This window comes from Erinaceus europaeus, chromosome 11 (assembly GCF_950295315.1).
Source record: "Erinaceus europaeus chromosome 11, mEriEur2.1, whole genome shotgun sequence".
NCBI lineage: Eukaryota > Metazoa > Chordata > Mammalia > Eulipotyphla > Erinaceidae > Erinaceus > Erinaceus europaeus.
Window position 1 is genome coordinate 46,055,241 of NC_080172.1, and position 25,962 is coordinate 46,081,202.

Genomic DNA, 25,962 nt, shown 5'->3' on the forward strand with positions numbered 1-25,962 from the left:
CAACAAGTTCAGGACCCCTTTTCTTCAGATGGTAGATAGAGTGTGTTATCCAACCCCCTCTGGAGGATGGAACATTCTCTACTATTGTTGATCCACATTGAGGGCAAGGTCATATGGGGGCCTGCAAAGGGGTCCATTATGTTGTTCCTGATGGAGATGGCCAGTGATAATGGAGAGAGGGATCTGTTAGAGGACTAGGCTCATCCTGTTTGTGTGGGAATCCCAGGAGTCCCTGACTAGGGCCCTAGCTGATGCTATGTTATTATTAATGTATGCCAGTCTCTTGCCCTTATTTGGCTTTTGTAGTCTTTACTTTGATAAGGTTAGCTTTGGAATGACTAAGTGAAGTGTAATAGGAAGTAGGTGAGGAAGGTATCTAGGTCTAAGGAGAAAATATTTCATTAGGTACTTTAAGGTGTCTTTTTAGGTCTTTCTACTTGCTTGCTTCATTTATTGATTCACTGCAAACTATTCTGCACTCTTGTTTTTTTTTTTTTTAATGTGTATTTATTTATTCCCTTTTGTTGACCTTGTTTTTTATTGTAGTTCTTTATGTTGTCATTCTGGATAGGACACAGAAATCGGAGAGAGGAGGGGATGATAGAGAAGTGGAGAGAAAGATAGACACCTGCAGACCTGTTTCACCACTTGTGAGGTGATTCCCCTGCAGGTGGGGAGCTGGGGGCTCCTTAAGTCAGTCCTTGCACTTTGCCACCTATACTTAACCCTCTGCACTACCACCCAACTCCCTGTGAACTCGTGTTTAAAGGTATCTATTTTGCCTGAATATATGGATACCCTATCTCATGGAACCTGGTCTATATCTAGGTTTTGAGGCCTTGTTAAGAAGTGGACCACCTAAAATGGAATTAAGGAGTCCTATGAGATAGGAAAAGTCTCACCCAAGTATTGAGGCTGAAGGGTTGACATTCCACACCTGAAATCTCTGGAGACATTCCTAAGTGGTGCTTGCCAAGGTGTTATTCATTGCATTGAATTGGTTGGGATCAATTGGTATGAATTGAGAGCAACATGCTGGAAAGTGAGCCCCACCCTAGAAGTTCCAGGACTGGGGTAAATTTGGGCTTTATAGAAGAAGTGGGAGATTCCTGCCATCTTAGGGTTTAAGAAGGCAATAGATAGTTATTTCTATAATCAAATAATTTCCATAATCAAATTATTTGGCAATTGGGTTGATTTTCAAAATCTCAGTTAGGATTTGCACGACCTCACCATAATTTGTCCTTTGATATTATATATACATATATATGTACATATATATATATGGCATCAAATATATATATATATATTGGGAGTCAGGCGGTAGTACAGCAGATTAAGCACATGTGGCACAAAGTGCAAGAACCAGAGTAAGGATCCTGGTATGAGCCCCAGGCTCCCCACCTGCAGGAGAGTCGCTTCACAGGTGGTGAAGCAGGTCTGCAGGTGTCTGTCTTTCTCTCACCCTCTCTGTCTTCCCCTCCTATCTCCATTTATCTATATCTTATGCAACAATGACATTGATAACAACAGTAACAATAAAAAAACAAGGGCAACAAAAGGTAAAATAAATAAATATAATAAAATTAAATTAAAAGTTAAAAAAATAAAATTATATATATATATATTAAAGTAACGCCACCGGTTGGTTCTGCTCTCCTGATCTAAGCTTTTAGGAGAGTCAGCATTTTGGGAGTCATTTTATAATGCAGTGGCTTAAGCACACACAAAACTCAAGGACCAGCATAAAGATCCTGGTTTGAAGACAACCCCACCAATATGTCCTGGAGCAACACTTCCCCATAGCCCTTTCCCATTAGGGAAAGAGAGAGACAGGTTGGGAGTATGTATTGACCCGTCAACGCCCATGTTCATTTATGTCCATTTCCACTGATGTTTTTTGATACTATGAATTTAAGGTATTGAAGTGCCATATTCAACTTTTTTTCCTCTGATATGTGGCAAGTACTTTGGTTATGTTCTTGTTTATAGGAGGTCTTTTAGAACCTCTCTCAGGGAAGGCTTGGTGACACTTGCCTCCTTTAAGTGTTGCTTGTCCGAAAGGTTTGTATCCCTCCATCTAGTCTGAATGAAAGTTTAGCTGGATATAGTATCCTAAGTTGAAATTCTATTTAATTGAGGGCTTGATAGATACCTTACCATTATCTTCTGGCTTTTAGAGTTTGAGTGGAGAAGTCTGCTGATAGTGTTATGGGTTTTCCCCTGTATGTGACTTTTTGTTTCTCTCTTACTGCCTTTAGGATCCTTTCTTTATTCTTGCTTCTTTTCATTGTAACTAAGATGGTTCATCATATCTTCAACTCTGGGGTGATTCTGTTTGAGACTTCCTGGGCCTCTTGACTCTTAAAATCCTTTCTGTTGTTTAAGGCTAGGAAGTTTTTTTGTTTGTCTGTTTTTTTTTTTTTTTATTATTTCCTCTAGGATGTTTACTTTCCCTTACTCTCTTTTTTTTTCTGGCAGGCCAATTATGCATATGTTGCTTCTTTTGAGATCATCCTAAATGTCTCTGGTGTTGTTGTCAATGTCTCTCAATCTCTTTTGTAGCTCTTTTACCTCTATTAATTTTCTCTAGCTCATCCTCTTTCTGGCTAATTCTATTTTCTGCTTCTGTTAACATAATTTCCCTTCCCTCCGCTTCTTTCTTCAGTTCAGTTACAGTATTAGCTTGCTCTACTAGTTGTCTTTTTCTGTATATTTATTTATTTATTTTACCTTTTTGTTGCCCGTGTTTTTTATTGTTGTTGTAAATATTATTTTTGTTATTATTAGTGTCATCATTGTTAGGGCAGAGCAAAATGGAGAGAAGGGGGAAGACAGAAAGGGAGAGAAATATAGACATCTGCAGACTTGCTTCACCATCTGTGAAGAGACTACCCTGAAGGTGGGGAGCCAGGGGCTTGAACCAGGATCCTTATGCAGGTCTTTGCACTTCACACCACTTGTGCTTAACACGCTATGCTACCGCTCAACTCCCACTAGTTGTCTTGTTTGCTCAGCTATTTCAGCTCTCAGTTCTCTAATTACCTCAAGGTAGCTGGTATTTTCCTTTTGGATTTCATTGGTTGTTTCCCTATTCTCGATAGCCCTTTCCTCAATAGTTTCCCTCATTCTTTTAATTAATAGTTCCACCATGGTTTGGCTAGTTTTCTTTTCTTTTTTTAAAATTTATTTATAAAAAGGGAACACTGAAAAAAATAACATAGGATAAGAGGGGTTCAACTCCACACAATTCCCACCACCAGAACTCTGTATCCCTTCCCCTGTCTTGATAGCTTTCCTATTCTTTAACCCTATGTGAGTATGGACCCAAGGTCATTTTGGGATGCAGAATGTGGGAGATCTGGCTTTTGTAATTACTTCCCTGCTGAACATGGGCATTGATAGGTTGATCCATACTCCCAGCCTGACTCTCTCCTTTCCTAGTGTGGTGGGGTTTTGGGGAATCAGAGGTCCAGGACACATTGGTGAGGCTGTATGTCCAAGGAAGCCTGTTTGGCATCATGCTAGCATCTGGTACCTGTTGGCTGAAAAGAGAGTTAACATATAAAGCCAAACAAGTTATTGACTAATCATGAACCTCAAGGCTGGAGTAGTGCAGATTAAGAGTTGGGTTGGGGGGTCTCTGTTCTGTAGATAGCTAGTAAGCATATTTTAGTTATGTTCCAAAGGGCCTGTGGCTACTAGATTTTTTTTTTTTAATTTCCCCTGATCCTGAAATCTGATATGCAGGTGGATCCTAGTTATTTTCTAGGGAGACAGTGTCATGGATGGAAAAAGGACCAGAAAGCTGCATCAGGGAAGAGAGTAGCTCTAAAATATGAAAAAGATGTATAAATATTGTTGACTGTAAACCCCATCAATTTGATCTGATCTGGGGCCCATATCTAGCTTAGGAGCCTATTTAACCTCTGCATTCCTGTAGATTTGAGCTCACATTCTGTGGTCATCAGTAGGAACTCTCAAAGCTGCCCCGATATCAGGACCCATCTTCCACAGGTGTAGCATAGAGTATGTTATCCAGCCTCCTTTCAGAGGATGTAACATTCTCTACTGTTGTTGATCCAAGTTGAGGGCAAGGTCCTATGGGGGCCCACAAAGTGGTCTGTTCTCTTTTTCCTGATATAGATGACCAGTAACAATGAAGATAAGGATTTATTTGAGAACTATGGCCATCATATCTGTTTGGGAATTTTAGTACTCCTGGAGTTGAGGGGCTGTCCTTTGCCAAACGCGTTCTTATTGGTCAATTGGCGATACAGCATCAGGCAGATGTTATCTGCCTACAAGAAACACATATAGCAGTCGATGAAGCTGCTCGATTCACCATCAGTGGATTCTATTTATTATGCTATAATCTCCATCCTAAACACAGCCAAGCCATCTACGCCAAATCGTGTCTTGCGGACGTTTACCATACGGCCTCTTCGACCTTCTACGACTCCATTACTATTGGAACTATTCAGCTCGTCAACGTATATAAGCCTCCCAGTGCCTCATGGGATAATGAGGTCCTGCCTAGCCCGAATCACCCAGCCGTTTATGTTGGAGACTTTAATAGTCATCACCAAGACTGGGGATATTCCTCCACTCGTGCTGACGGCTCTATCTTAGCCGACTGGGCTTCAGAGAATGACCTCTCCCTATTATACGATCCCAAACAGCCAGGCTCTTTTCACAGTGCTAGATGGAATAAAGACTCATCACCCGACCTGTGCTGGATTAGCACAGGCAATGGCCAAGCCTCTCCCACTATGAGACAAGTTCTCAAGATCTTCCCGCACAGTCATCACCGCCCATCTATCATCCACATTGGTCTTCAGCTCCCACTGATTCTGTGCTCGGAGAAACTAAGATGGAACTTTCGGAAAGCAAACTGGTGTCTGTTCAGTGATCTTACCAACAAATCTATTCCTGCAATTCCAATTAACTCTATCCCCTCTGAAGATTCCTATAGGTGCTTCCACCAAGCCATCTTCAAAGCAGCTTCCCAAGCCATTCCTCTTGGGAGACTTGCTAACTATATGCCTTGTCTTGATGCTGAATGCGAGCAACTACTAAAGCAGTATGATGAGTCAGGCGACCCAGATGTGGCTGACCATCTCATTGCCTCCCTGGATGCAGCACGCCAAGCCCACTGGCAACAACTCACGGAAAGTCTGAAATTCACCCACTCAAGTAGGAAGGCCTGGAAGCTTCTTCACAGACTGGGTGCCGGTAGCCAACCCCCTCCCGTCTCCCATTCTCCCATATCTCCAAACTCAGTGGCCAGTCATCTAACTCAAGTTGGACGTGCTAAGATCGACCCAGTCTGGAAAAGAGAAATTTCCCATGAGTGGTCATCCCACTTCTGGTTATCTTGTCCATCTCCAAAACTCTCTCCCTTTACACTGTCTGAACTGAAAGACGCTTTGATGAGGGTTAAACCGGGAACAGCTGCTGGATATGATAACATCACCTCAGAACTCATTCTTAACCTGGGTCCCATGGCAAAGAAGTGGCTCGCTTCATTCCTGTCCCACATCTTGGAATCTGAGTCTATGCCCAAAGTTTGGCGTCGTGCGAAGATTATAGCGGTTTTGAAACCAAAGAAAGACTCAACATTGGCCGCCAGCTATAGACCAATTTCTCTCCTCTCTGTGTGTTACAAACTCCTTGAGAGGCTGCTTCTGTCACGTATTTCTCATCTTACAGAGAAATTCCTATCACCCGCCCAAGCTGGTTTCCTCCCAGGAAGATCTACCTGCGAACAAGCCCTGGCCCTCTCAACTTACATTGGAAATTGATTCCAGAAGAATTTAAAGATTGGTGCTGTCTTTGTTGATCTCACAGCAGCCTATGACACGGTCTGGCACCGTGGTCTCCTAGTCAAGATCTCAAGATGCCTGCCTCCATGGGTGGCCAACACTATATCGTTTCTTCTCCAAGATTCCAGGTGCATCTGGGTGACAAGTCTAGCAGATGGAGACTTGTCTCAAGTGGCCTCCCCCAGGGCTCTGTTCTGGCTCCTATGCTATTTAATATTTACATCAATGACCTCCCAGAAACTTCTTCAAGGAAGTTCTTCTACGCCGATGACATCTGCTGTGCAACTCAGGCATCCAAGTTCGACATCCTCGAGGAAACACTCACGAAAGACATGTCTCTGATATCTGATTACTGTAAAAAATAGCGACTAATCCCTAGCACTGCAAAAACAGTATCATCTGTTTTCCATCTACATCATGCCTCGGCCTCGCGTGAGCTTAATGTGCAGCTTGGCGATACGAGAATCCGGCATGAAGCCCAGCCAGTCTATCTTGGCGTTACTCTCGATCGCACTCTGTCATTTCACAAACATCTCATAAAAACTGCAGCAAAGGTGGGCGCAAGGAATAACATCATTGCAAGACTGGCCAGCTCCTCATGGGGCGCGAGCGCTTCCACACTACGATCATCATCTCTGGCATTATGCTATTCCACTGCAGAATACTGTGCCCCAGTATGGTTCCATAGCCCCCATGTCCACTTGGTCGATTCCAAATTATATTCCTCCATGAGGATAATTTCTGGAACCATCCGTTCCACCCCAGTTCCATGGCTGCCAGTTCTTAGCAACATCGCCCCGCCAGATATTCGTCAGGATGCGGCATCATCTAAGTTCATTTCCCACATCTACACTCGACCGGACCTCCAATATACACAGATATCTTCGCCCACCCTGTCCAACGCTTGAAGTCTCGTCACCCAATCTGGTCCCCTATGCCTACACTGAACTTCTCTGTTCCAGTCTCTTGGAAACAGAGTTGGCAGTCAGCTGAGGTAAAGAACAAACACCTCATCACAGACCCCTGCAAGTGTCAACCCGGCTTTGACCTAGCACATTATGATTGGGCCCTCCTCAATCGCTATTGAACAGGCCATGGCCAGTGCGCCGCTATGTTCCATCGCTGGGGAGCCAGAGACGACCTGAACTGCCCCTGCGGCTATAAGACAGACTATAACCCACATAGTCAACGACTGCCACCTCTCCAGATTCAAAGGAGGTCTCGAAACTTTACATCAGGTTCAACCTGACGCTGTTGACTGGCTACGGAAGAAGGGCAAATGCTAGAAGAAGAAGAAGAAGAAGAAGAAGAAGAAGAAGAAGAAGAAGAAGAAGAAGAAGAAGAAGAAGAAGAAGAAGAAGAAGAAGAAGAACTCCTGGACTAGTGCCCTGGCTGATGGGGTGGCCTGACAGTAACTAAAGAGTGGTGACGCAGTATACTGGGGACCTTGAATGGGAGTCCCGACATATTGCTTATGTCAGCCTTAGCAACAGAGTATGCAGTGATCTGTGCAGGCACATGGTGGACTGTGGGTAGACACAGTCTGTGCTGGTGTACAAAGCATTGTGGGTGGACTGGATAGTCTTAAAAGTACAGCCCGCTGCAAGTCTTTCTCTCTCTTTGGCTGCTGCTGCTTTTCCTGGGCAGAAGCATCTCAGAGGAGGTGCTCCAGTTTCTGCCATGGCTACTTTTCCCAGGAACCGAACATGTGTGACTTTGCTAGCTGGTAAACTTTTAGACTTGTCTACAGCCATAAGTGACCTTTACCAGAGCTGATAATTATTTATCTTTAGGACTAAACTTTTGATAACTATACTCAGACTTTATGGACCTCGTGTACTCTTAACCCTTGATGATGATTGCTTATTTTGCCTTTTACCTGTTTCACACTAATAAACCTTGTATTGTTTAAACCAGTTCCCAGCCCCTGCTGTGAATTCTTTTATGCACCGCAGGAGCCACCAACCCCCTTTTAAGTTAAATTATAACAGAGTCATCGTTAAAATATGCCATTCTCTTACCCTTATTCAGCTTATGTAGTCTTTGCTTTGATAAGGATAGCTTGGGACTGAGTGAGGGAAGTATAATAGGAAATAGGTGGGGAGGGTAGCTAAGTTTAAGTAGATACTATTTCATTATAATCTTCATACTGACTCATTGTAGACTATTGTGTACTTTTGCTTTTAGGTATATATTTTGCCCTAATTTATGGATACACATGAACATAATCCTATCTCATGGTACTTGCTCTATATCTAGGTTTTGGGACTTTGTTAGGAAGTGAACCACCTGGAATGGAATTAGAGAATCCTATGAAAGGAAACATCTCACCCAAATAATGTTGACAATCCATGCCTGAGGTCTCTGAACACAGTCTGAAGTGAAACATACTGAGGTGGTACTCATTGCATTGATTTGGTTGGGATCAGCAGATGCTATATCATTTGGTATGAATAGAGAGAAGCCTGCAGGAATGTGAGCCCCACCCTAGAGGTTCCAGGACTGGGGAAATATAGGCTCTATAGAAAGAGTGGGAGATTCCTCTAGTATTAGGGTTTAAGAAGGCAATAGATAGTTATTGCTATAATCTCATTATTTGGCAATTGAGTTAACTTTGAAAAATCCCTTTGTTAGGATTTTCTGTATCATACACAACATTACCATAATTTATGTCTTTTTATATCATTTGTATATAGCAGTGCCACTGGTTGCTTTTGTTCTCCCTGGTCTAAGCTTTTAAGAGAGTCAACATATCAAAGACTCAGCCTATGGTCTGTGCATTGTAAAGTTTGAGACACTCAATCAATTTTTCCCTCTCATATTAATTAAATAGTGATTTATATGTTTGCTAGTTTTTTTAGCTATAATTGCTTCTAACTTATTTGGATTTTCTTCTGGTGTCCCGTCCTCATTCATTGTTCTGGAAGTTTTATTTGCTCTCGATTTGACCTTTTTTTTTTTTTTAGTTGGTGTAGTTTGTATTTTCCTTTCCTTTCACTCTTCAGTTGTGTTTTGTGTGTATAGGACACTCTAGAGTCCTTTCTCAGATGAAGTCACAAACCAAACCTCAGAAAGTACAAGAGCAGCTGGAGCAAAAAATAAGGCAGTTCAATCAAAACCAGATAGTTAAGCAACACATCCACTCTAAAAACAAAAATGAACAATACAAAGGGAAAGAAAAAGAAAAGAAAAGAAACAAGGAAAAGTAAGAATAAACAAGTATGAAAATAAGCTGTCAACTATAAATTCTAGAGATAGTGGCAAGAGAGAGAGAGAAGGAAAGAGGAGAAAGACACAGGAAGAGAGAGAAGAAGAAGAAATAATCTACTCTCAGTCAGACTTCTTTTACAAGATAATTCACAAAAGAGTGCCAGTGAATGAAAAAGAACAACAACAACAAAATCCTTGTTGTATTTGGTCAGTTCTGAGGCAAGTATTCCCTGTGTTTCCTAATTTATTAGAATACTATTAAAAATTCCTACTATATAGCCTCTCCTCTGGACCCCTGAAAGTGTATATTTTCTCTTGAGTCACCTAGCTAGTTCTTCCAGATGACAGTATAGGGTTTCCCTGATGCTGTTCCAGCCTTTGAGAGGCAATAATAATGGAGACTTACAGTTGTAAATTTTGTTGTTTTAGGTGATTTTCTCTTCCTTTTAGCAGTTTTTTTGTTGCTACAACTCAGACCAGTGGTAATGTGTCAACAGGCCTGACTGGTACCAACTGTTCCAGGATATGGGCTTTTAGCCCAAGTAATCTCTCCTAAGCCCCTCTCTGTTATGAGCCACATGTGTTTGCACTCACTTGCAGCTTGGTAGGTACCTGGTGTGATCTTAGGCTTATCGGTTGTGTTTTCAGGTGATCCTCTTTGCTCTAGTTATTTAATTTTAAGAACTGATTTAATCTCCATTTTCTCTCTCTCTCTCTCTCTCTCTCACACACACACACACACACACACACAGAGTTTTGAAGTATTTCTGCATTATACCATTGTATAGCTTCAGATATGCATAACTGAAGATCAATATACATATTCCCTATATCCTGATTCATACCCCAATTCAGCCCAAGTCTTGCCCCTTCCATTTTAATAAGCACAAATTATTCTTACAATTCAAGAGTTTATTACAATTTTATTTAATTCATCTTTTTTCTGTTTTCTCTACATACCACATATGAGTGTAGTCTTACAGTCCAACCTCTACCTTCAATTATTTAATTTAATACTCTCTAGATCTGATCATATTGTTGCAAATGACAAGATTTTATTTATGTATTTACTTTGAATGCTATTTCATTATGTACATGAACCATATCTTCTTTATCTATTAATGAATTGATAGACACTAAAACTATTTGTATTTATATTGAAAGTACATCTGTATTTTAAAATGCATGTTTGCCATTTCTATGAGTGTTCTTTTTATGTGCTTATTAAATTATTTCTCAGATAACTCCAATGATTCTTCATCATTATTGATTTGTACTGTGGTCTCACTTTACATTTTGTCGATTGAAAATTGTGTATATATATTTGACTTTTGATATTATGCAAAAATTGATGCAGTTTAATGCTGGATTTCTTCTTTGTTTACCAATAGCTATGGGAGGAGAAGAGGGAAGTACTTGGAAAATTTCAGTACCAGTATGTCACCTGGTGTAACAATGCCTACATCCAATGTGAGGATTCCAATCTGCTTCCAGCCCTTTCTAGACTCTCTGATATAAGCACAGACTACTTGGAATGCTTGGAAGGGCTAGAGTTACTTGTGTAGTCTGCTAACTGTCTACAGCTAGTTGCACTCAAGTGAATCTTTTTTAGGGTGAGATGGGGCCAGTTAGATTGTCTCTTTATGATTATGGCATGAATACATTTGTTAGGTAAACCAGTTATATAGATGTGTGTGTGTGTGTGTGTGTGTGTGTGTGTGTGTGTGTGTGTGTGTGTGTGTGTTATTGTGTTAATAGGTAGAAAGAATTTGTTAGTGCTAAATATTATGTGGTAAAATAAAGCAAGATGAATGGATAGATAGTATTGAGATACTACTTTAGTGGTGTCAAGTTTAGGTTTAAAACTCACAGTCAGGAGTCAGAAACATTGAGAAATGAACCTTTTTTTAAGTGATTATTTTTATCAATGACATTAGTTAACACTTATTGAAATGTTACATACATGATAATAATTACAATAAAAGAGATGTGATTATTGTTATATTCAATTTTTAATACTTTAAGGGGAGAGATACAGACAAGGAAATGGAAAAGAGAGAGACCGACCAGAATACTGTTTAGCTCTGGCTTATAGTAGTGCCAGAAATTGAACCTGGAACCTCAGGGCCTCGGACATGAAAGTCTATTGCATAACCATTATGCTGACCCCTGGCTATTATTTCACTTTTACAAGGATATGCACACAGAAAAATATTTGAAGTCACCAAGATCACAGAGACAGAAGGTTAAAACTCAAGTTTTCCAGAGAGTCAGGCGGTGGCACAGCCAGTTAAGTGCACATAGTGCAAAGCTCAAGGACCAGCGTAAGAATTCCGGTTTGAGCCCCCCAGCTTCCCACCTGCAGGAGAGTCACTTCACAAGTGGTGAAGCAGGTCTGTAGGTGTCTGTCTTCTCTCCCCCTCTCTGTCTTCCCCTCCTCTCTCCATTTCTCTCTGTCCTATCCAACAACAATGACATCAACAACCACAACAATGTTAAACAACAAGGGCAACAAAAGGATAAATAAATAAATAAATATTTTAAAAAAAACCTTCAGGTTTAAAAAAAAAAAAAACTCAGGTTTTTCCCAATTTCCAGGTCCATGCTCTTACTGCTAAATTATGCTGATGATTTGTTTATTAAGTTTTCTTGCAAGCAAAAAAAAATCTAATTAAAAATACCAATAAATTATATTTTCTTTAAGTTCCAGTGTCCGAGCCTGTCCTCACCCTCAGGACCCCCAGGGCCCAGGCAATGGTGGGAGACATGGTGGAGCTTCACTGTGAGGCCCTGAGAGGCTCTCCCCCCATCCTGTACTGGCTTTACCATGAGAATGTCACCCTGGGGCACAGTTCAGCCTCCTCTAGAAGAGGAATGTCCTTCAACTTTTCTCTGACTGCAGAGCATTTGGGAAACTACTCCTGTGAGGCTGACAATGGCTTTGGACCCCAGCCCAGTGAAGTGGTGACACTCAGCATTATAGGTGAGTTGGCAGTACCTGGGACACAGAATTTATTTATGATTATAGTAAAAAATTCCATAATATAGTTCAAAAGCAACCAAAGAACAAGATCTGAGGCCACATGGAAGGCAGGGAGCTACATATATTTTCTGTTAATGGGTTACAGGCCGATTCCTGCACACGCTTGTATAGAAGCACCCAGCTTTTATCAGTTTCAAATTGGGCACTGTACAAGCTGATTGGTTAGAAGCAGAGTTTATCAGGGTGCTGACAATAAAGGTGAGAGCAGGCTGGCTACCTTCAGAGCCTGCCACCCAGGGTACTGGGATGTGGACTTTATAGATTTTTCATTTCATGATCAGTAAGGCACTTATCCAACATATCATGCAAGTTCTACTAAAGTGAAGGAACTTTTGAGCAAAACATCAAGACTTACTGCTTCTGGAGAATGGCACTGATTTCATTTGGGGAAGAGAAGAAGGGAATTAATTCAAACCATAGATATTCCCAATCATCCATTGTACGACATATTTCAAATATTACAAATTATACTGGGGATAAATCAAATGTAGAAACCAAAACCAGTCAAGAACCTGCCTTGATAGATTTTTAATGCCAACTTAACAGTTTTTATTTAGATAAAATACAAAAAATATATATTTGTTATTGGGACTCAGGCATAGCTCTCTCTACTTAGGACCTTCCAAAGGCAAAATGGCCCTTATCACTTCGAAAGCCACTGGAGGGCTGCTAAGTATCCTGGCCTTTGCTGGTATTGTTCTTCTGGTGCATTACTTCAGAATGAAAAGGAAAACAGGTAAGTGTCTATGTCAGACTCTTCTGTAAAGTGGCTTTAGTCATTCCTACAATAATCTCTGTGTGGTGCATCCTATAAAGGCCAATTGTTTCCAACCACACACTAGCTACTCAGTTCTATCCACTGCCAATACATAGGCAATAATAATTAAAAGAATGTGTTTCACGATGAAATTGTTACTTCTTTGTGCTTAATCACATATTTTCATTTATTTATTTAAGACTAAAATCAGGTAAGAGTATTGCTTCTAATTAAAATTAAAACACTAGCATCTACTTTTCCACCAAGTTCACATATTACTGAATTTTCAAAAAATGAAAAATAAACTGAAATTTGGATGACATTAATAGAGAAGGTAGAGGATGAAGGTACAACTTCAATTTTGATTATTGCTGGTATATCGATGTACAATTGACTTTTGTATATTAAAGTAATATTCTGGAATCTTGCTAAACACACTACTTTCAGTTTTTAGTATATTTTGTTAAAGTTTTGAAGTAAATGTTCATAAATAAGGACAGATTTGTTCCTTCCTATCAATTCTGAACTTATTTTTCTTTGTTTACAATGAGATTAAGTGATGTGCTGCTTTGCCAGGTGCTTGATTCATGTACAAGCCCAGATTCCACTCCATTGGAGTGGAAGCTTTGCTGCTGCGGACACTCACTGTCTGTTTGCATGTCACATGATTTTCTTGTCTAGTCTACTGATAAGAATTTTGTGTTTTATGGTCATATGATTGTGTTCTCCATCCTATTCATAAGCATTTTTATTAAAAAATATTTATTTATTCCCTTTTGTTATCCTTGTTTTATTGTTGTAGTTATTACTGTTGCTGTTATTGATGAGGTCATTGTTGGATAGGACAGAGAGGAAATGGAGAGAGGAAGGAAAAACAGAGGGGGAGAGAAAGATAGATATCTTCAGACCTGCTTCACTGTTTGTGAAGCAACTCCACTGTAGGTGGGGAGCCAGAGGCTCAAACCGGAATCCTTAAGCTGGTCCTTGTGCTTTGAGCCACCTGCACTTAATCCACTGAGCTACCACCCAACTCCCAATAAGAATTTTTAATACTTAACCCATACTGTATTTTGGGGTTTAACATTACCTGGTTGTGAGTGATATATTTAGTTTGCTAAAATTTTAAGAATGTTTTCCACATAACAGTTCAACCCCCTCTGGGTCCTCCTCTGCCATCATGTTCCAAGAACTTAACCACCACCCCCTCTCACTCAGAAGCTCTTACATTGGTGTAATACACCAAACCCAATCCAAGTTGTGCTCGTGTTTTCTTATTTTTCAACTTATTTTATTATTATTACTAGTAGTAGTAGTAGTAGTAGTAGTAATTTAATAATGATCAACAAGATTATGTGATAAAAGGAGTACAATCCATACAATTACCAACAGAGTGTCACATCCCATCCCCTTCATTGGAAGGTTTCCTATTTTTTATCCCTCAGGGAGTACAGAAAATAGATTTTTATGGTGTGCAGAAGGTGGGAAGTCTGACTTCTGTAATTACTTCTCCATTGACATGTCAATCCCACCAGTCTCTGCCTTCCCCAAGTGGGGTAAGGTTTTGTAGATATGGGACATATTGGTGAGGTCATCTACCTAGGGAATTCAGGATGGCATAGCAAATTTTCATATATATATATATATATACACACAGAGAGTTTATTTTTGCTTTTTGAAAATCTAAACTGATCTTAGATTTTGAAAATCTAAAATCTAAACCTTTTAAGTAAGGCGTTAGATCACTTAACATTAATGTGACTATTGGCAGGAATAGATTTAAGTTTGTATTTTGCTACTTGTTTTCTTCTGTTCTTTTTCATCTTTCATTTGTTTTTCTTTATTGAGTTGTATACTTTTCTTCCTTTGCTGCTGCCCAGCCCCTACTGAGTGTTTCACTTCTTCCCTTCCAATCTGTATCTTTGATTCCTGTCTCTTGCCATTTACTATAGCAAGAACTTCCAATATTATGTTGAATATTAATGATGATAATGGAAAGCCCTGTCTAGTCTCCGATCTGAGAAAGAATTCTTTCAGCTTCAACCCATTGAATATGATGTTGACAGTAGGTTTGATATATAAGGACTCCACTATCTTAAGGAACGTTCCATCTATTACCATTTCCTGCAGTGTTTTGATCATGAGTGGAATTTGGATTTTATCAAAGACCTTCCCTGCATATACTGAGTTAATTATGTGTTGTTGTTTTTTTTGGTTTTGTTTGTATTGATGTGGTGAATGACATTGACTGACTTATGTATACTGAACCAGCCTTGCATCCTTGTGATAAATCTCACTTGGCCATGATGAACAATCTGTTTTAATATACTGCTATGTCTGGTTGACTAGGATTTTGTTCAGTATTTTAATATATATGTGCATCAGAGATGTTGGTATTTAGTTTTCTTTTTTTGTTCTGGCCCTATATTCTTTTGGTATCAGGATGATGTTTGCTTCATAGATAGTGGAAGAGAGTATTCTTGTCTGAAGAGCTTTAGAAATATAGGTATTAACTGTTTCCTGAAGGTTTTGTAGAAATCATTTGTGAAGGTCATCTGGTCCTGGACTTTTATTGTTAGGAAAGTTCTTAATAAGTGTTTTGATTTCTTTGTGGTTGGTCTATTTAGGTTCTGTATTTCTTCTTAGTTAAGTTTTGGAAGGCTGGATATTTCTAGGAATTCTTCCATTTCTTACAGGTTCTCTAACTTGGTGGCATATAATTATTCATAGAAGCTTTGCATGTTTTTTTTTTATTTCTGTGTTGTCTGTTGTGATATCTCCACTATCATTTGCAATTCTATTTATCTGAGTCTTCTCCCCCACCTTTTTTTCTTTTTTTTTTTTTTGTGAGTCTGGCTAAGGGTTTGTCAATTTTGTTTATTTTTGCTAAAAACCAAAATTTGGCCTCATTGATCTTTTGTATGGTTCTCTGATTTTCAATTTTGTTTCTTTCTGTCCGAATTTTGGTGATTTCAGTCCTTCTGATTGCTTTAGGGTTCTATTGTTCCTCTTCTTGTAATTCTTTAAGATATGAAGGTAGGTTGTTTACTTGAGATTTTCTTGTTCTCTAATGTGTACTTGTATGGCTATGAGTTTCTCTCTAAGTACTGCTTTAGAAGTGTCCCAAATATTAGTTAGACATTAAGATTTCTTTATTCTGAAAATACTATTTCTAGTTGAATACCTAGTTGGACTCTGGATAAATTTCTTTCTTTTTTTTCCCAACCTTTACTACTTTTCTCACCTATAACATGATACATTCAGGTAGAATTTGATGTTCAAAAAATTGTAGCAGTTGAAATTACAATAACTCAGCTTTCTAGGTGAGATAATTCTAGTATAAAGCACATTATACACATAAATTATTTAGCATCAGTGTTCCTTTGTTTATTTTTTAGGAGAACATTCTGCATCTGGAAGACCTAGGTAAGGCCCTTGCTTTTTGTGCTGACAAAATTTTCTAAATGTATTAATATATCCACAAGATAAAAATATATCTTACCTCCATACTCTGCCTTCTTCCTTCCTTTCTAGCAGCTATTATTTTGTACTGGTAGGGCAAAGGTATGTTTGAGACTTATTTTGTTTATGTACTTGCTTTCTTTATCTGTCATATAAATGAAATAACTTAGTATTTATCTTTAATCCATGTATGAAGTAAAAATTCTGGGTTCATCTATGTTGTTGCAAATGAGAGGATTTTACTTCTTTAAAATTTTTTCTTTACCTTAATTTATTATTAGATAATAAAGACAGCCAGAAATCAAGAGGGAAGGGGGAAATAGAGAGGGAGGGAAACAGAGTGACATCTTTAGCTCTGATTCACCACCCATGGAGTTTACCCCTGAAGGTGGGGACCGGGTGCTTGAACCCAGGTCCTTGCACATTGTAACATGTGGGCTTAACCAGGTGCACCACCATTTGTCCCCCATTTCTTTGTTTTTGTAGCTGAATAGAATTATACCACGTTTTCTTCTTTTTTTTTCCCTCCAGGATTACTGCTGGAGCTCAGTGCTGGCACTACAAATCCATTTTTCACTTTATTGGCTAGGGTAGAGAAAAACTGAGAGGAAAGGGAGAGATAGGGAGGGAGAAAGATACCTGCTGTCCTGCTCACCACTTCTGATGTAACTCCCCTGCAGGTGGGCATACACCATAGTTTCTTCATCCATTCATTGACAATAGGCACTGAGGATGATTTCAGATCTTGACAACTGCAAATATGCTTTAATAAACATAGGCATTAACATGTCCCTTCAAATGAACAAGAATGTTCTGCAGAAAAATACACAGAATGGTAAAACTGTAGTGTATGGAATTCCAACTATACTTCTAAGCAATAGTGATTAAAATATTGGAACAAAATCAAACACTCAGATAAGTAGAATAGAACTGACAGCCCAGAAATAAAATTCATACACATACAGAAATCTAATATGACAAAGGAGCCAAATCAATTCAGTGGGAAAAAAGAAAGCTTCTTCAACAAATGGTTTTGGGAAAACTAATCAGCCACATGTAGAAAACTGAAGCTAGACCATATACCAAAAATAATTTTAAATGGTTTAAAGATTGAATATTAAATAAAATAATTACAAAAGTCATAAAAACATGAGTGAAATACTTCAGGACCTTGATATCAAAGATGTTATTATTTTGTATTACCTTTATTTATTTATTAAATAGAGACAGCCATAAATTGAGAGGGAAAGAGGGAAATAGAGAGGAAGAGAGGCAGAGAGACACTTGCAGCACTGATTCACCACACATAAAGTTTCCCCTCCTGCAGGAGGGGACCAGAGACTTGAACCTAGATCCTTGTGTGCTTTGTAACATGTGCCCTCAACCAGGTGCTCCACCATCGACCCCTTAAAGATTTTATTTACTTGATGTATATGATATTTACTTATTTAAATTTATTTTTCTACTACATTTTATTTATTTATTTATTTGATAGAGGTAGAGATAGAGATGGCTGGGGGAATAGAGAGTGAGAACGATGGAGAGACACTTGCCGCACTGCCTCACTCCAATGTAAGTGGGAGAGGAGATTGAACCTGGGTCCTTGTACATTATAACATGTGTGCTCTACCAGTGGTACTGTCATGTAGCCCCTGCTATATATGTTATTTAAGGATGTCACCTTATGGACAAGGGAAACTAAAGAAATAACAAATTGGAAGATGACTCACACAGTAGAGAGCATATTTTGTTGTGTGAAACAACCCTAGTTCATGTATGCCCCTTGTAAAGGGAAGCTCTACCAGTCATTGAGTTGTGTTGTTTGTCTCTCCATCTCTTTGCCTATCTCTTGCCATCTCTCTTAAAAAATAAGAAAGACTCTACCATTATCAGTGGAGTTAGGCAGGCAAGCAGAACTAGTGTTCTTGGTGGAAAAGAAAGAAGAAAGTATGGTGGGGTGGAAGAAGGAAGGAAGGAAGGATAGATAAATAAAAAGACTACATCAATCAAAATGTATCTACACTTTGAAAAAGATAAAAACTTCCACAAGGACTCAGTCTCTTTTCCTCTCTATCTGCACCCCCTCTCAATTTTTCTCTGTCCTACCAAATAAAAAGAAAAGGAAAGAAAAGGAATAAAATAGAAGAGGAGAGAAGAGAGGATAAATAGAATAAGATAAAAGAAGAGGAGAAAGGGGAGAAGTGGGGGAGAAGTGGAAAGGAAATGACTGACAGTAGCTATGGCTTTGTGTCCTGCAGACATCATAACTCAGTTATAGCCCGGTGGCAAAAAATAAAAAATAAAACGTAAATAAGTATCCCAACAACAAAAGTCCTGGACCAGATGACTTCGCAAACGAATTCTACAAAACCTTCAGGAAACAGTTAGTACCCATACTTCTAAAGCTTTTCCATAAGGAAACAGGAACACTCCCTTCCACCTTCTATGAAGCCAACATCACCCTGATGCCAAAAGCAGATAGGGACACTATAAAAAATGAAAATTACAGACCAATATCTCTAATGAACATAGATGCCAAAATATTAAAACAAGATGTTGGCCAACCAGATATAGCAGCATATCAAAAAGATTGTCCATCACAACCAAGTGGGATTTATCCCAGGAATGCAAGGTTGGTTCAACATACATAAGTCAATCAATGTCATTCACCACATCAGTAAAAGCAAAGCTAAAAACTACATGATTATCACAATAGATGCATAGAAAGCCTTTGACAAAATTCAACAACCATTCATGCTCAAAACTCTACAAAAAATGGGAATAGATGGGAAATTCCTCAAGATAGTGGAATCCATATATAGCAAACCTACAGCCAACATCATACTCGATGGACAGAAGCTGAAAGCATACCCCCTCAGATCGGGGACTAGACAGGGCTGCCCAATGTCACCATTACTCTTCAACATAGTATTGGAAGTTCTTGCCATAGCAATAAGGTAAAAAAAAAGAAGTCAAAGGAATACAGATTGGAAGGGAAGATGTCAAACTCTCACTCTTTGCAGATGATATGATAGTATACGTAGAAAAACCTAAAGAATCCAGCAGAAAACTACTGGAAGATAGTAGGCAATATAGCAAGGTGTCAGGCTACAAAATCAATGTACAAAAATCAGTGGCATTTCTCTATGCAAACACTAAAACTGAAGAAGAAGACCTCCAGAAATCACTCCCATTCACTGTTGCAGCAAAATCAATAAAATACCTAGGAGTAAAGCTGAACAAAGAAGTGAAAGACTTGTATACTGAAAACTATGAGTTGCTATTCAAGGAAATAGAAACTGATACCAAGAAATGGAAAGACATTCCATGCTCATGGATCAGAAGAATAAATATCATCAAAATGAATATTCTCCCCAGAGCCATATACAAATTTAATGTGATGCCCATCAAAGTTCCACCAAGCTTCTTTAGGAGAATAGAACAAAAATTACAATCATTTATCTGGAACCAGACAACACCTAGAATTGCCAACACCATCTTGAGGAAAAGAAACATAAATGGAGGCATCACACTCCCATATCTCAAAATATATTATAAAGTTATTATAATCAAAATAGCCTGGTAATGGAACAAAAATAGGCACACAAACCAGTGGAACAGAATTGAAATCCCAAAAATAAATCCCCACACCTATGGACATCTAATCTTTGATAAGGGGGCCCAAAGAATTAAATGGAAGAAGGAGGCTCTCTTAAATAAATGGTGCTGGGAACCTATGCTCATCTAATCTTTAATGAGGGGGCCCAAAGTATTAAGTAGAAGAAGGAGGCTCTCTTCAATAAATGATGCTCAGAAAGCTGGGTTGAAAAAATTCAGAAGAATGAAACTGAACCACTTTGTCTCACCAGAAACAAAAATCAAATCCAAATGGATTAAAAACCTAGATGTTAGACCAGAAACAATCAAATATTTAGAGGAAAACTTTGGTAAAACACTTTCCCACCCATACCTCAAGGACATCTTTGATGATACAAACCCAATGGAAAGAAAAGTAAAGCAGAAATAAACCAATGGGACTACATCAAATTGAAAAGTTTCTTTACAGCCAAAGAAACTATTAAACAAACAAAGAGACCCCTCACAGAATGGAAGAAGATCTTCACATGCCATACATCAGACAAAAGACTAATCACACAATATACAAAGAGCTCAGCAAAATTAGCACCAAAAAGGTAAATGACCCCATCCAAAACTGGGCAGAGGATATGAACAAAACATTCACCTCAGAGGAGATCCAAAAGGCTAACAAACATATGAAAAACTGCTCCAGGTCACTGATTTTCAGAGAAATGCAAATTAGGACAACATTGAGATACCACCTCACTCCTTTAAGAATGACATTATCAAAAAGGACAGCAGCAACAAATGTTGGAGAGGCTGTGGGGACAGAGGAACCCTTTTGCACTGCTAGTGGGAATGTAAACTGGCCCAGCCTCTGTGGAGAGCAGTCTGTAGAACTCTCACAAGGCTACATATGGACCTTCCATATGACCCAATAATTCCTATCCTGGGGATATACCCCAAAGACTCCATAACACCCAACCAAAAAGAGGTGTGTACTCCTATATTCATAGCAGCACAATTCATAGTAGCTAAAACCTGGAAGCAACCCAGGTGCCCAACAACAGATGAGTGGCTGTGGTATATATATATACAATGGAATACTATGCAGCTACTAAGAACAATGAACTCAACTTCTCTGACCCATGTTGGTCAGAGCTAGAAGGAATTATGTTAAGTGAGCTAAGTCAGAAAGATAAAGATGAGTGTGGGATAATCCCACACATCAACAGAAGTTGAGAAAGAAGATCAGAAAGGGAAACTAAAAGCAGGATCTGACTAAATTGAGAGTAGGGCACCAAAGTAAAAACCCTGTGGTGAGGGGAAGGGTGGACATGCAGCTTCCTGGGCCAGCGTGGGGAGGGTGGGGTGGGTGGGATGGGACACAATCTTTTGGTGGTGAGAATGGTGTTTATGTACACACCTATTAAATTGTAGTCATATAAATCACTAATTAATATGAGAGGGGGAAAATTGAATGTATGTCTAACAAAGGAACTTTTCAAAGTTAACCCAATTACCAAACAATGTGATGATAAAAATAACTATCCATTGTCTTCTTGAACCCTAAGACAGTAGGAACCTCACATTTCCACTATTCAGCCTAAACTTCCCCCAGTCCTGGGACCCTAGTGTAGGGCCCACTTTCCTGTATGCTTCTGCCTGTTCTTATCAAATAATATTGCATCCGCTGATTGTAACCTAATCAATGCAATGAGTGCCACCCCAGCATGCTTCAATTCAGACTGTGTCCAGTGACTTCAGGTGTGGAACGACAACCCTTCAGCTTCATCATTCAGGTGAGACCTTTCCTTTCATAGTATTCTCTAATTTCATCCCAGGTGGTTCACTTCCTAACAAAGTCCCAAAACCTAGATATAGACCAGGTTCCAGGAGATAGAGCATATGTTCCCACATATCCATAACTAGGGCAAATATATACCTGAAAGCAGTACTACACTAGAGTTTGTAGTGAGTTCCCCCCCAACACTTCATCTCCACTATACCAACCTTTGGGTCCATGATTCTTCAACAATGTGTTTGCCTTTGTATGTTAACTCTCTTTTCAGCCAACAGGTTCCAGATGCCATCAGGATGCCGGCCAGGTTTCCCTGGACTGAAGATCCCACCAATGTTTCCTGGAGCTCCATTTCCCCAGAGACTCACTCTACTAGGGACTAGGACTAGGACTGGGAGTATGGATCGGCCAGTCAATGCCCATGTTCAGCAGGGAAGCAATTATAGAAGCCAGACCGTCCACCTTCTACAACCCACAATGACCCTGAATCCATGCTCCCAGGGGGTTTAGAGAATGGGTAAGCTATTGGGTCAGGGATGGGATATGGAGATTGGGTGGTGGGAATTGTGTGGACTTGTATCCCCCATCCTATGATTTTTGTTAATATCTCCTTTATTAAATAAAAAAGTAAATAAATAAAATAAAGAAGAGAGAGAGAATCAATTTAAAACCATAATGTGGTAGTATCTTATATAAATGAGAATGGCCTTCATCAAGACAACAGGAAGTGAGAAATGTTAGTAAGAATATGGGGGGAATAGGGGACCACTTTACAGTCAGTAGGAAAGCAAATTAATGCAACCTATATGAAAACAGTGCTTTAAATAAAAATGAGAAAACCTTATGACCCAGCAATACTACTTTTTTAAAATTCTTTAACAATTACTATCTCTATGTATTTGATAGAAACAGCCAGATATCAAGAGGAAAGAGGAGGTAAAGAGGAAGGGAGACAAAGAGACACCTGTATACCTGCTTCACTACTTGTGAAGCTTTCTCCTTGCAGGTTTGGACTCCAGACTTGAACTAGGATCCTTGTGCATTGTAACATTTGTACTCAACCAGGTATGCCACTGCCTGTCCCTCCAATAAGTATGTATATATATTTTAAAAAGTAACCAAAACCAGTAGCAGTCAGGGAAAAACAACAGAATTCAATGAGATCACTAGTAGAATGGGTAAAGAGAAACTGTGCTTAGTATTGGTGGATATGTAGAAGTGTACAGTGTGGTAGAAATATCAAATACTGCAGCTACTATGAAAAACAGTAATCTCTTCAAAAGTTAAATATCTTCTTCTGTGAGGGGTAGTGGTGAAAAGAAGTTATCTTGCAAACCTCTGGGTTTTTCAAGGCTGTACAAATGATAATTAAAAAATACATGATGTGGACTGCTAAGAGAAAAAATAATAATATGCAAACACCCTGCAAATATGGGAAAGACCCAGAAAGTCAGTAAATTCACCAGGTGGCTTGATATCTGTTCTGAAATATTGGTCTATCAGAAAAATCATGATGTATTTTTCTATGTTAGCTTTTTACTAAGAAAAAAATTCAGTTGCAACCAGGGTTGTAGCTAAGACTCACAGTAGCTAATTTTTCATTTATTATTTAATACAGTAGAGAGGAATTGAGTAGGGAGAGGGATATAGAGAGGAAGAGAGAAAAAAATGACACATGCAGATCTGCTTCAAAACTTGTGAATTTTCCCCAATGAAGGTAGGGCCTAGGACATTGAACTTAAGTTCTTGTATACCTCTACTGTCCCCTTAAATAGTATTTTATTTATTTATAACTTAAAGGATAAATTAACAAAACCATAGGATAGGAGGGGTACAACTCCACACATTCCCACCACCAGTCTCCATATCCCATTCGCTCCCCTGATAGCTTTCCCATTCTCTATCCCTCTAGGAGCATGGCCCCAGGGTCATTGTGGGTTGTAGAAGGTGTAAGGTCTGGCTTCTGTAATTGCTTTCCCACTGAACATGGGCAGTTGACTGGTCAGTCCATAATCCCAGTCTGCCTCTCTCTTTCCCTAGTAGGGTGGGTCTCTGGGGAAGCACAGCTCCAGGACACATTGGTGGGGTCCTCTCTCCAGGGAATTCTGGTCAGCATCATGCTGGCATCAGGAACCTGGAGGCTAAAAGAGAGTTAACATACAAAGCCAAACATTGTTGAACAATTATTTACCTAAAGGCTGGAATAATGCAGATGAAGTGTTGGGGGGGGGTACTCACTGCAAAATTTAGTGTACTTCTGCTTTCAGGTATATATTTGCACTAGTCCATGGATACGTGTGAACATATGCTCTCTCTCAAAGAACCTGGTCTATATCTAGGTTTTGGGACTTTGTTAGAAAGTGATCCACCTGGGATAGAATTAGAGAATACTATGAGAGGAAAGGTCTCACCCAAATAATGAAGCTGAAGGGTTGTCATTCCACATGTGAAATCTCTGGACACAGTCTGAGCTGAAGCATGTTGCAATGGCAATCACTTCGTTGATTAGGTTGAGATTGGCTGATGCAATATTATTTGATATGGATTGGGAGAGGCATGTGGGAAAGTGGGCCCTATCCTAAGGTTCCAGAACTGGGGGAAATATAGGCTCTTTATTGGAGATGTGAGGTTCCTGCTGTCTTAGGGTTCAAAAAGACAATGGATAGTTAATGTTATCATCACATTATTTGGTAATTGGGTTAACTTTGAAAAGTCCTTTTGTTAGGGTTTGCTGTATAGTACCTAGTATCTTATATAGCTGTGCCACTGGTTGCTTCTGATCTACTTGGTCTAGGCTTTTGAAAGAGTCCACATATCAAATACACAGCCTACATATTAAAAAGACTCTGTGTTTTAAAGACTTTGAGACATACAGTTAATTGTCCCCCTCTCATATGAATTAACTAGTGATGTATGTGACTACACTTTACTAGGAGTGTACATAAACACCATTCCCACCACCAAAAGACTGTGTCCCATCCCACCCACCCCACCCCCAGCCCCACTGGCCCAGGAAGGCGATTGTATACCCCTCACCACAGGTTTTTTTACTTTGGTGCCCTACGTTCAATTTAGTCAGATCCTGCTTTTAGTTTCCCATTCACAACTTCTTTCTCAACTTCTGTTGATGAGAGGGATCATCCCATACTCATCTTTATCTTTCTGACTTAGCTCACTTAACATAATTCCTTCTAGCTCTGACTAAGATGGGTCAGAGAAGGTGGGTTCATTGTTCTTGATAGCTGTATAGTATTCCATTGTATATATATATACCACAGCTTTCTCAGCCACTCATCTGCAGTTGGGCACCTGGGTTGCTTTCAGGTTTTAGCTATTATGAATTGTGCTGCTATGAACATTGGAGTACACACCTCTTTTTGGCTGGGTGTTATGGAGTCTTTGGGATATAACCCCAGGAGAGGAATTACTGGATCATATGGAAGGTCCATGTCTAGCCCTGTGAGAGTTCTCCAGATTGCTCTCCACAGAGGCTGGACCAATTTACATTCCCACAAGCAGTGCAAAAGGGTACCACTGTCCCCACAGCCTCTCCAACATTTGTTGCTGCTGTCCTTTTTGATGTATGCCATTCTTACAGGAGTGAGGTGGTATCTCAGTGTTGTCTTAATCTGCATTTCTCTGACAATCAGTGACCTAGAGCAGTTTTTCATATGTTTGTTAGCCTTTTGGATCTCCTCTGTAGTGAATGTTTTGTACACATCCTCTGCCCATTTTTGGATGGGGTCATTTGCTATTTTGGTGCTAACTTTGCTGAGCTCTTTATATATTTTGGTGATTAGTTTCTTGTCTGATGTATGGCATGTGAAGATCTTCTCCTATTCTGTGAGGGGTCTCTTTGTTTGTTTAATAGTTTCTTTGGCTGTGCAGAAGCTTTTCAATTTGATGTAGTCCCATTGTTTTGTTTCTGCTTTAGTCTTTCTTGCAATTGGGTTTATTTCTTTAAGATGTCCTTGAGGTGTGTGTGGGAAAGTAGTTTACCAATGTTTTCCTCTAAGTATTTGATTGTTTCTGGTCTAACATCCAGGTCATTGACCCATTTGGAGTTGTTTCTGGCTAGATACAGTGGTTCAATTTCATTCTTCTGCATGTTTCAACCCAGTTTTCCCAGCACCATTTATTGAGGAGAGCCTCCTTCTTCCATTTAATACTTTGGGCCCCACTGTCAAAGATTAGATATCCATAGGTGTGGGGGGTTAGTTCTCGGCTTGAAATTCTGTTCCACTGGTCTGTGTGCCTATTTTTGTTCCAGTACCAGGCTGTTTTGATG

At 39.4% G+C, this 25,962-nt stretch overlaps 1 protein-coding gene across 4 annotated transcripts in view; it reads left to right on the forward strand.

Moving 5' to 3' along the window:
* Positions 1-25,962, forward strand: part of LOC103127293 (Fc receptor-like protein 3) — a 68,607-nt gene that overhangs the window by 26,816 nt on the left and 15,829 nt on the right. For 3 of the 4 annotated variants that reach the window (XM_060201431.1, XM_060201434.1, XM_060201433.1), the window contains exons 7-9: positions 11,740-12,018; positions 12,695-12,814; positions 16,231-16,258. In XM_060201431.1, the coding sequence (XP_060057414.1) occupies positions 11,740-12,018; positions 12,695-12,814; positions 16,231-16,258 (427 nt within the window). The remainder of the gene's footprint in view (positions 1-11,739; positions 12,019-12,694; positions 12,815-16,230; positions 16,259-25,962) is intronic. The other variant, XM_060201432.1, reaches the window with a different exon arrangement.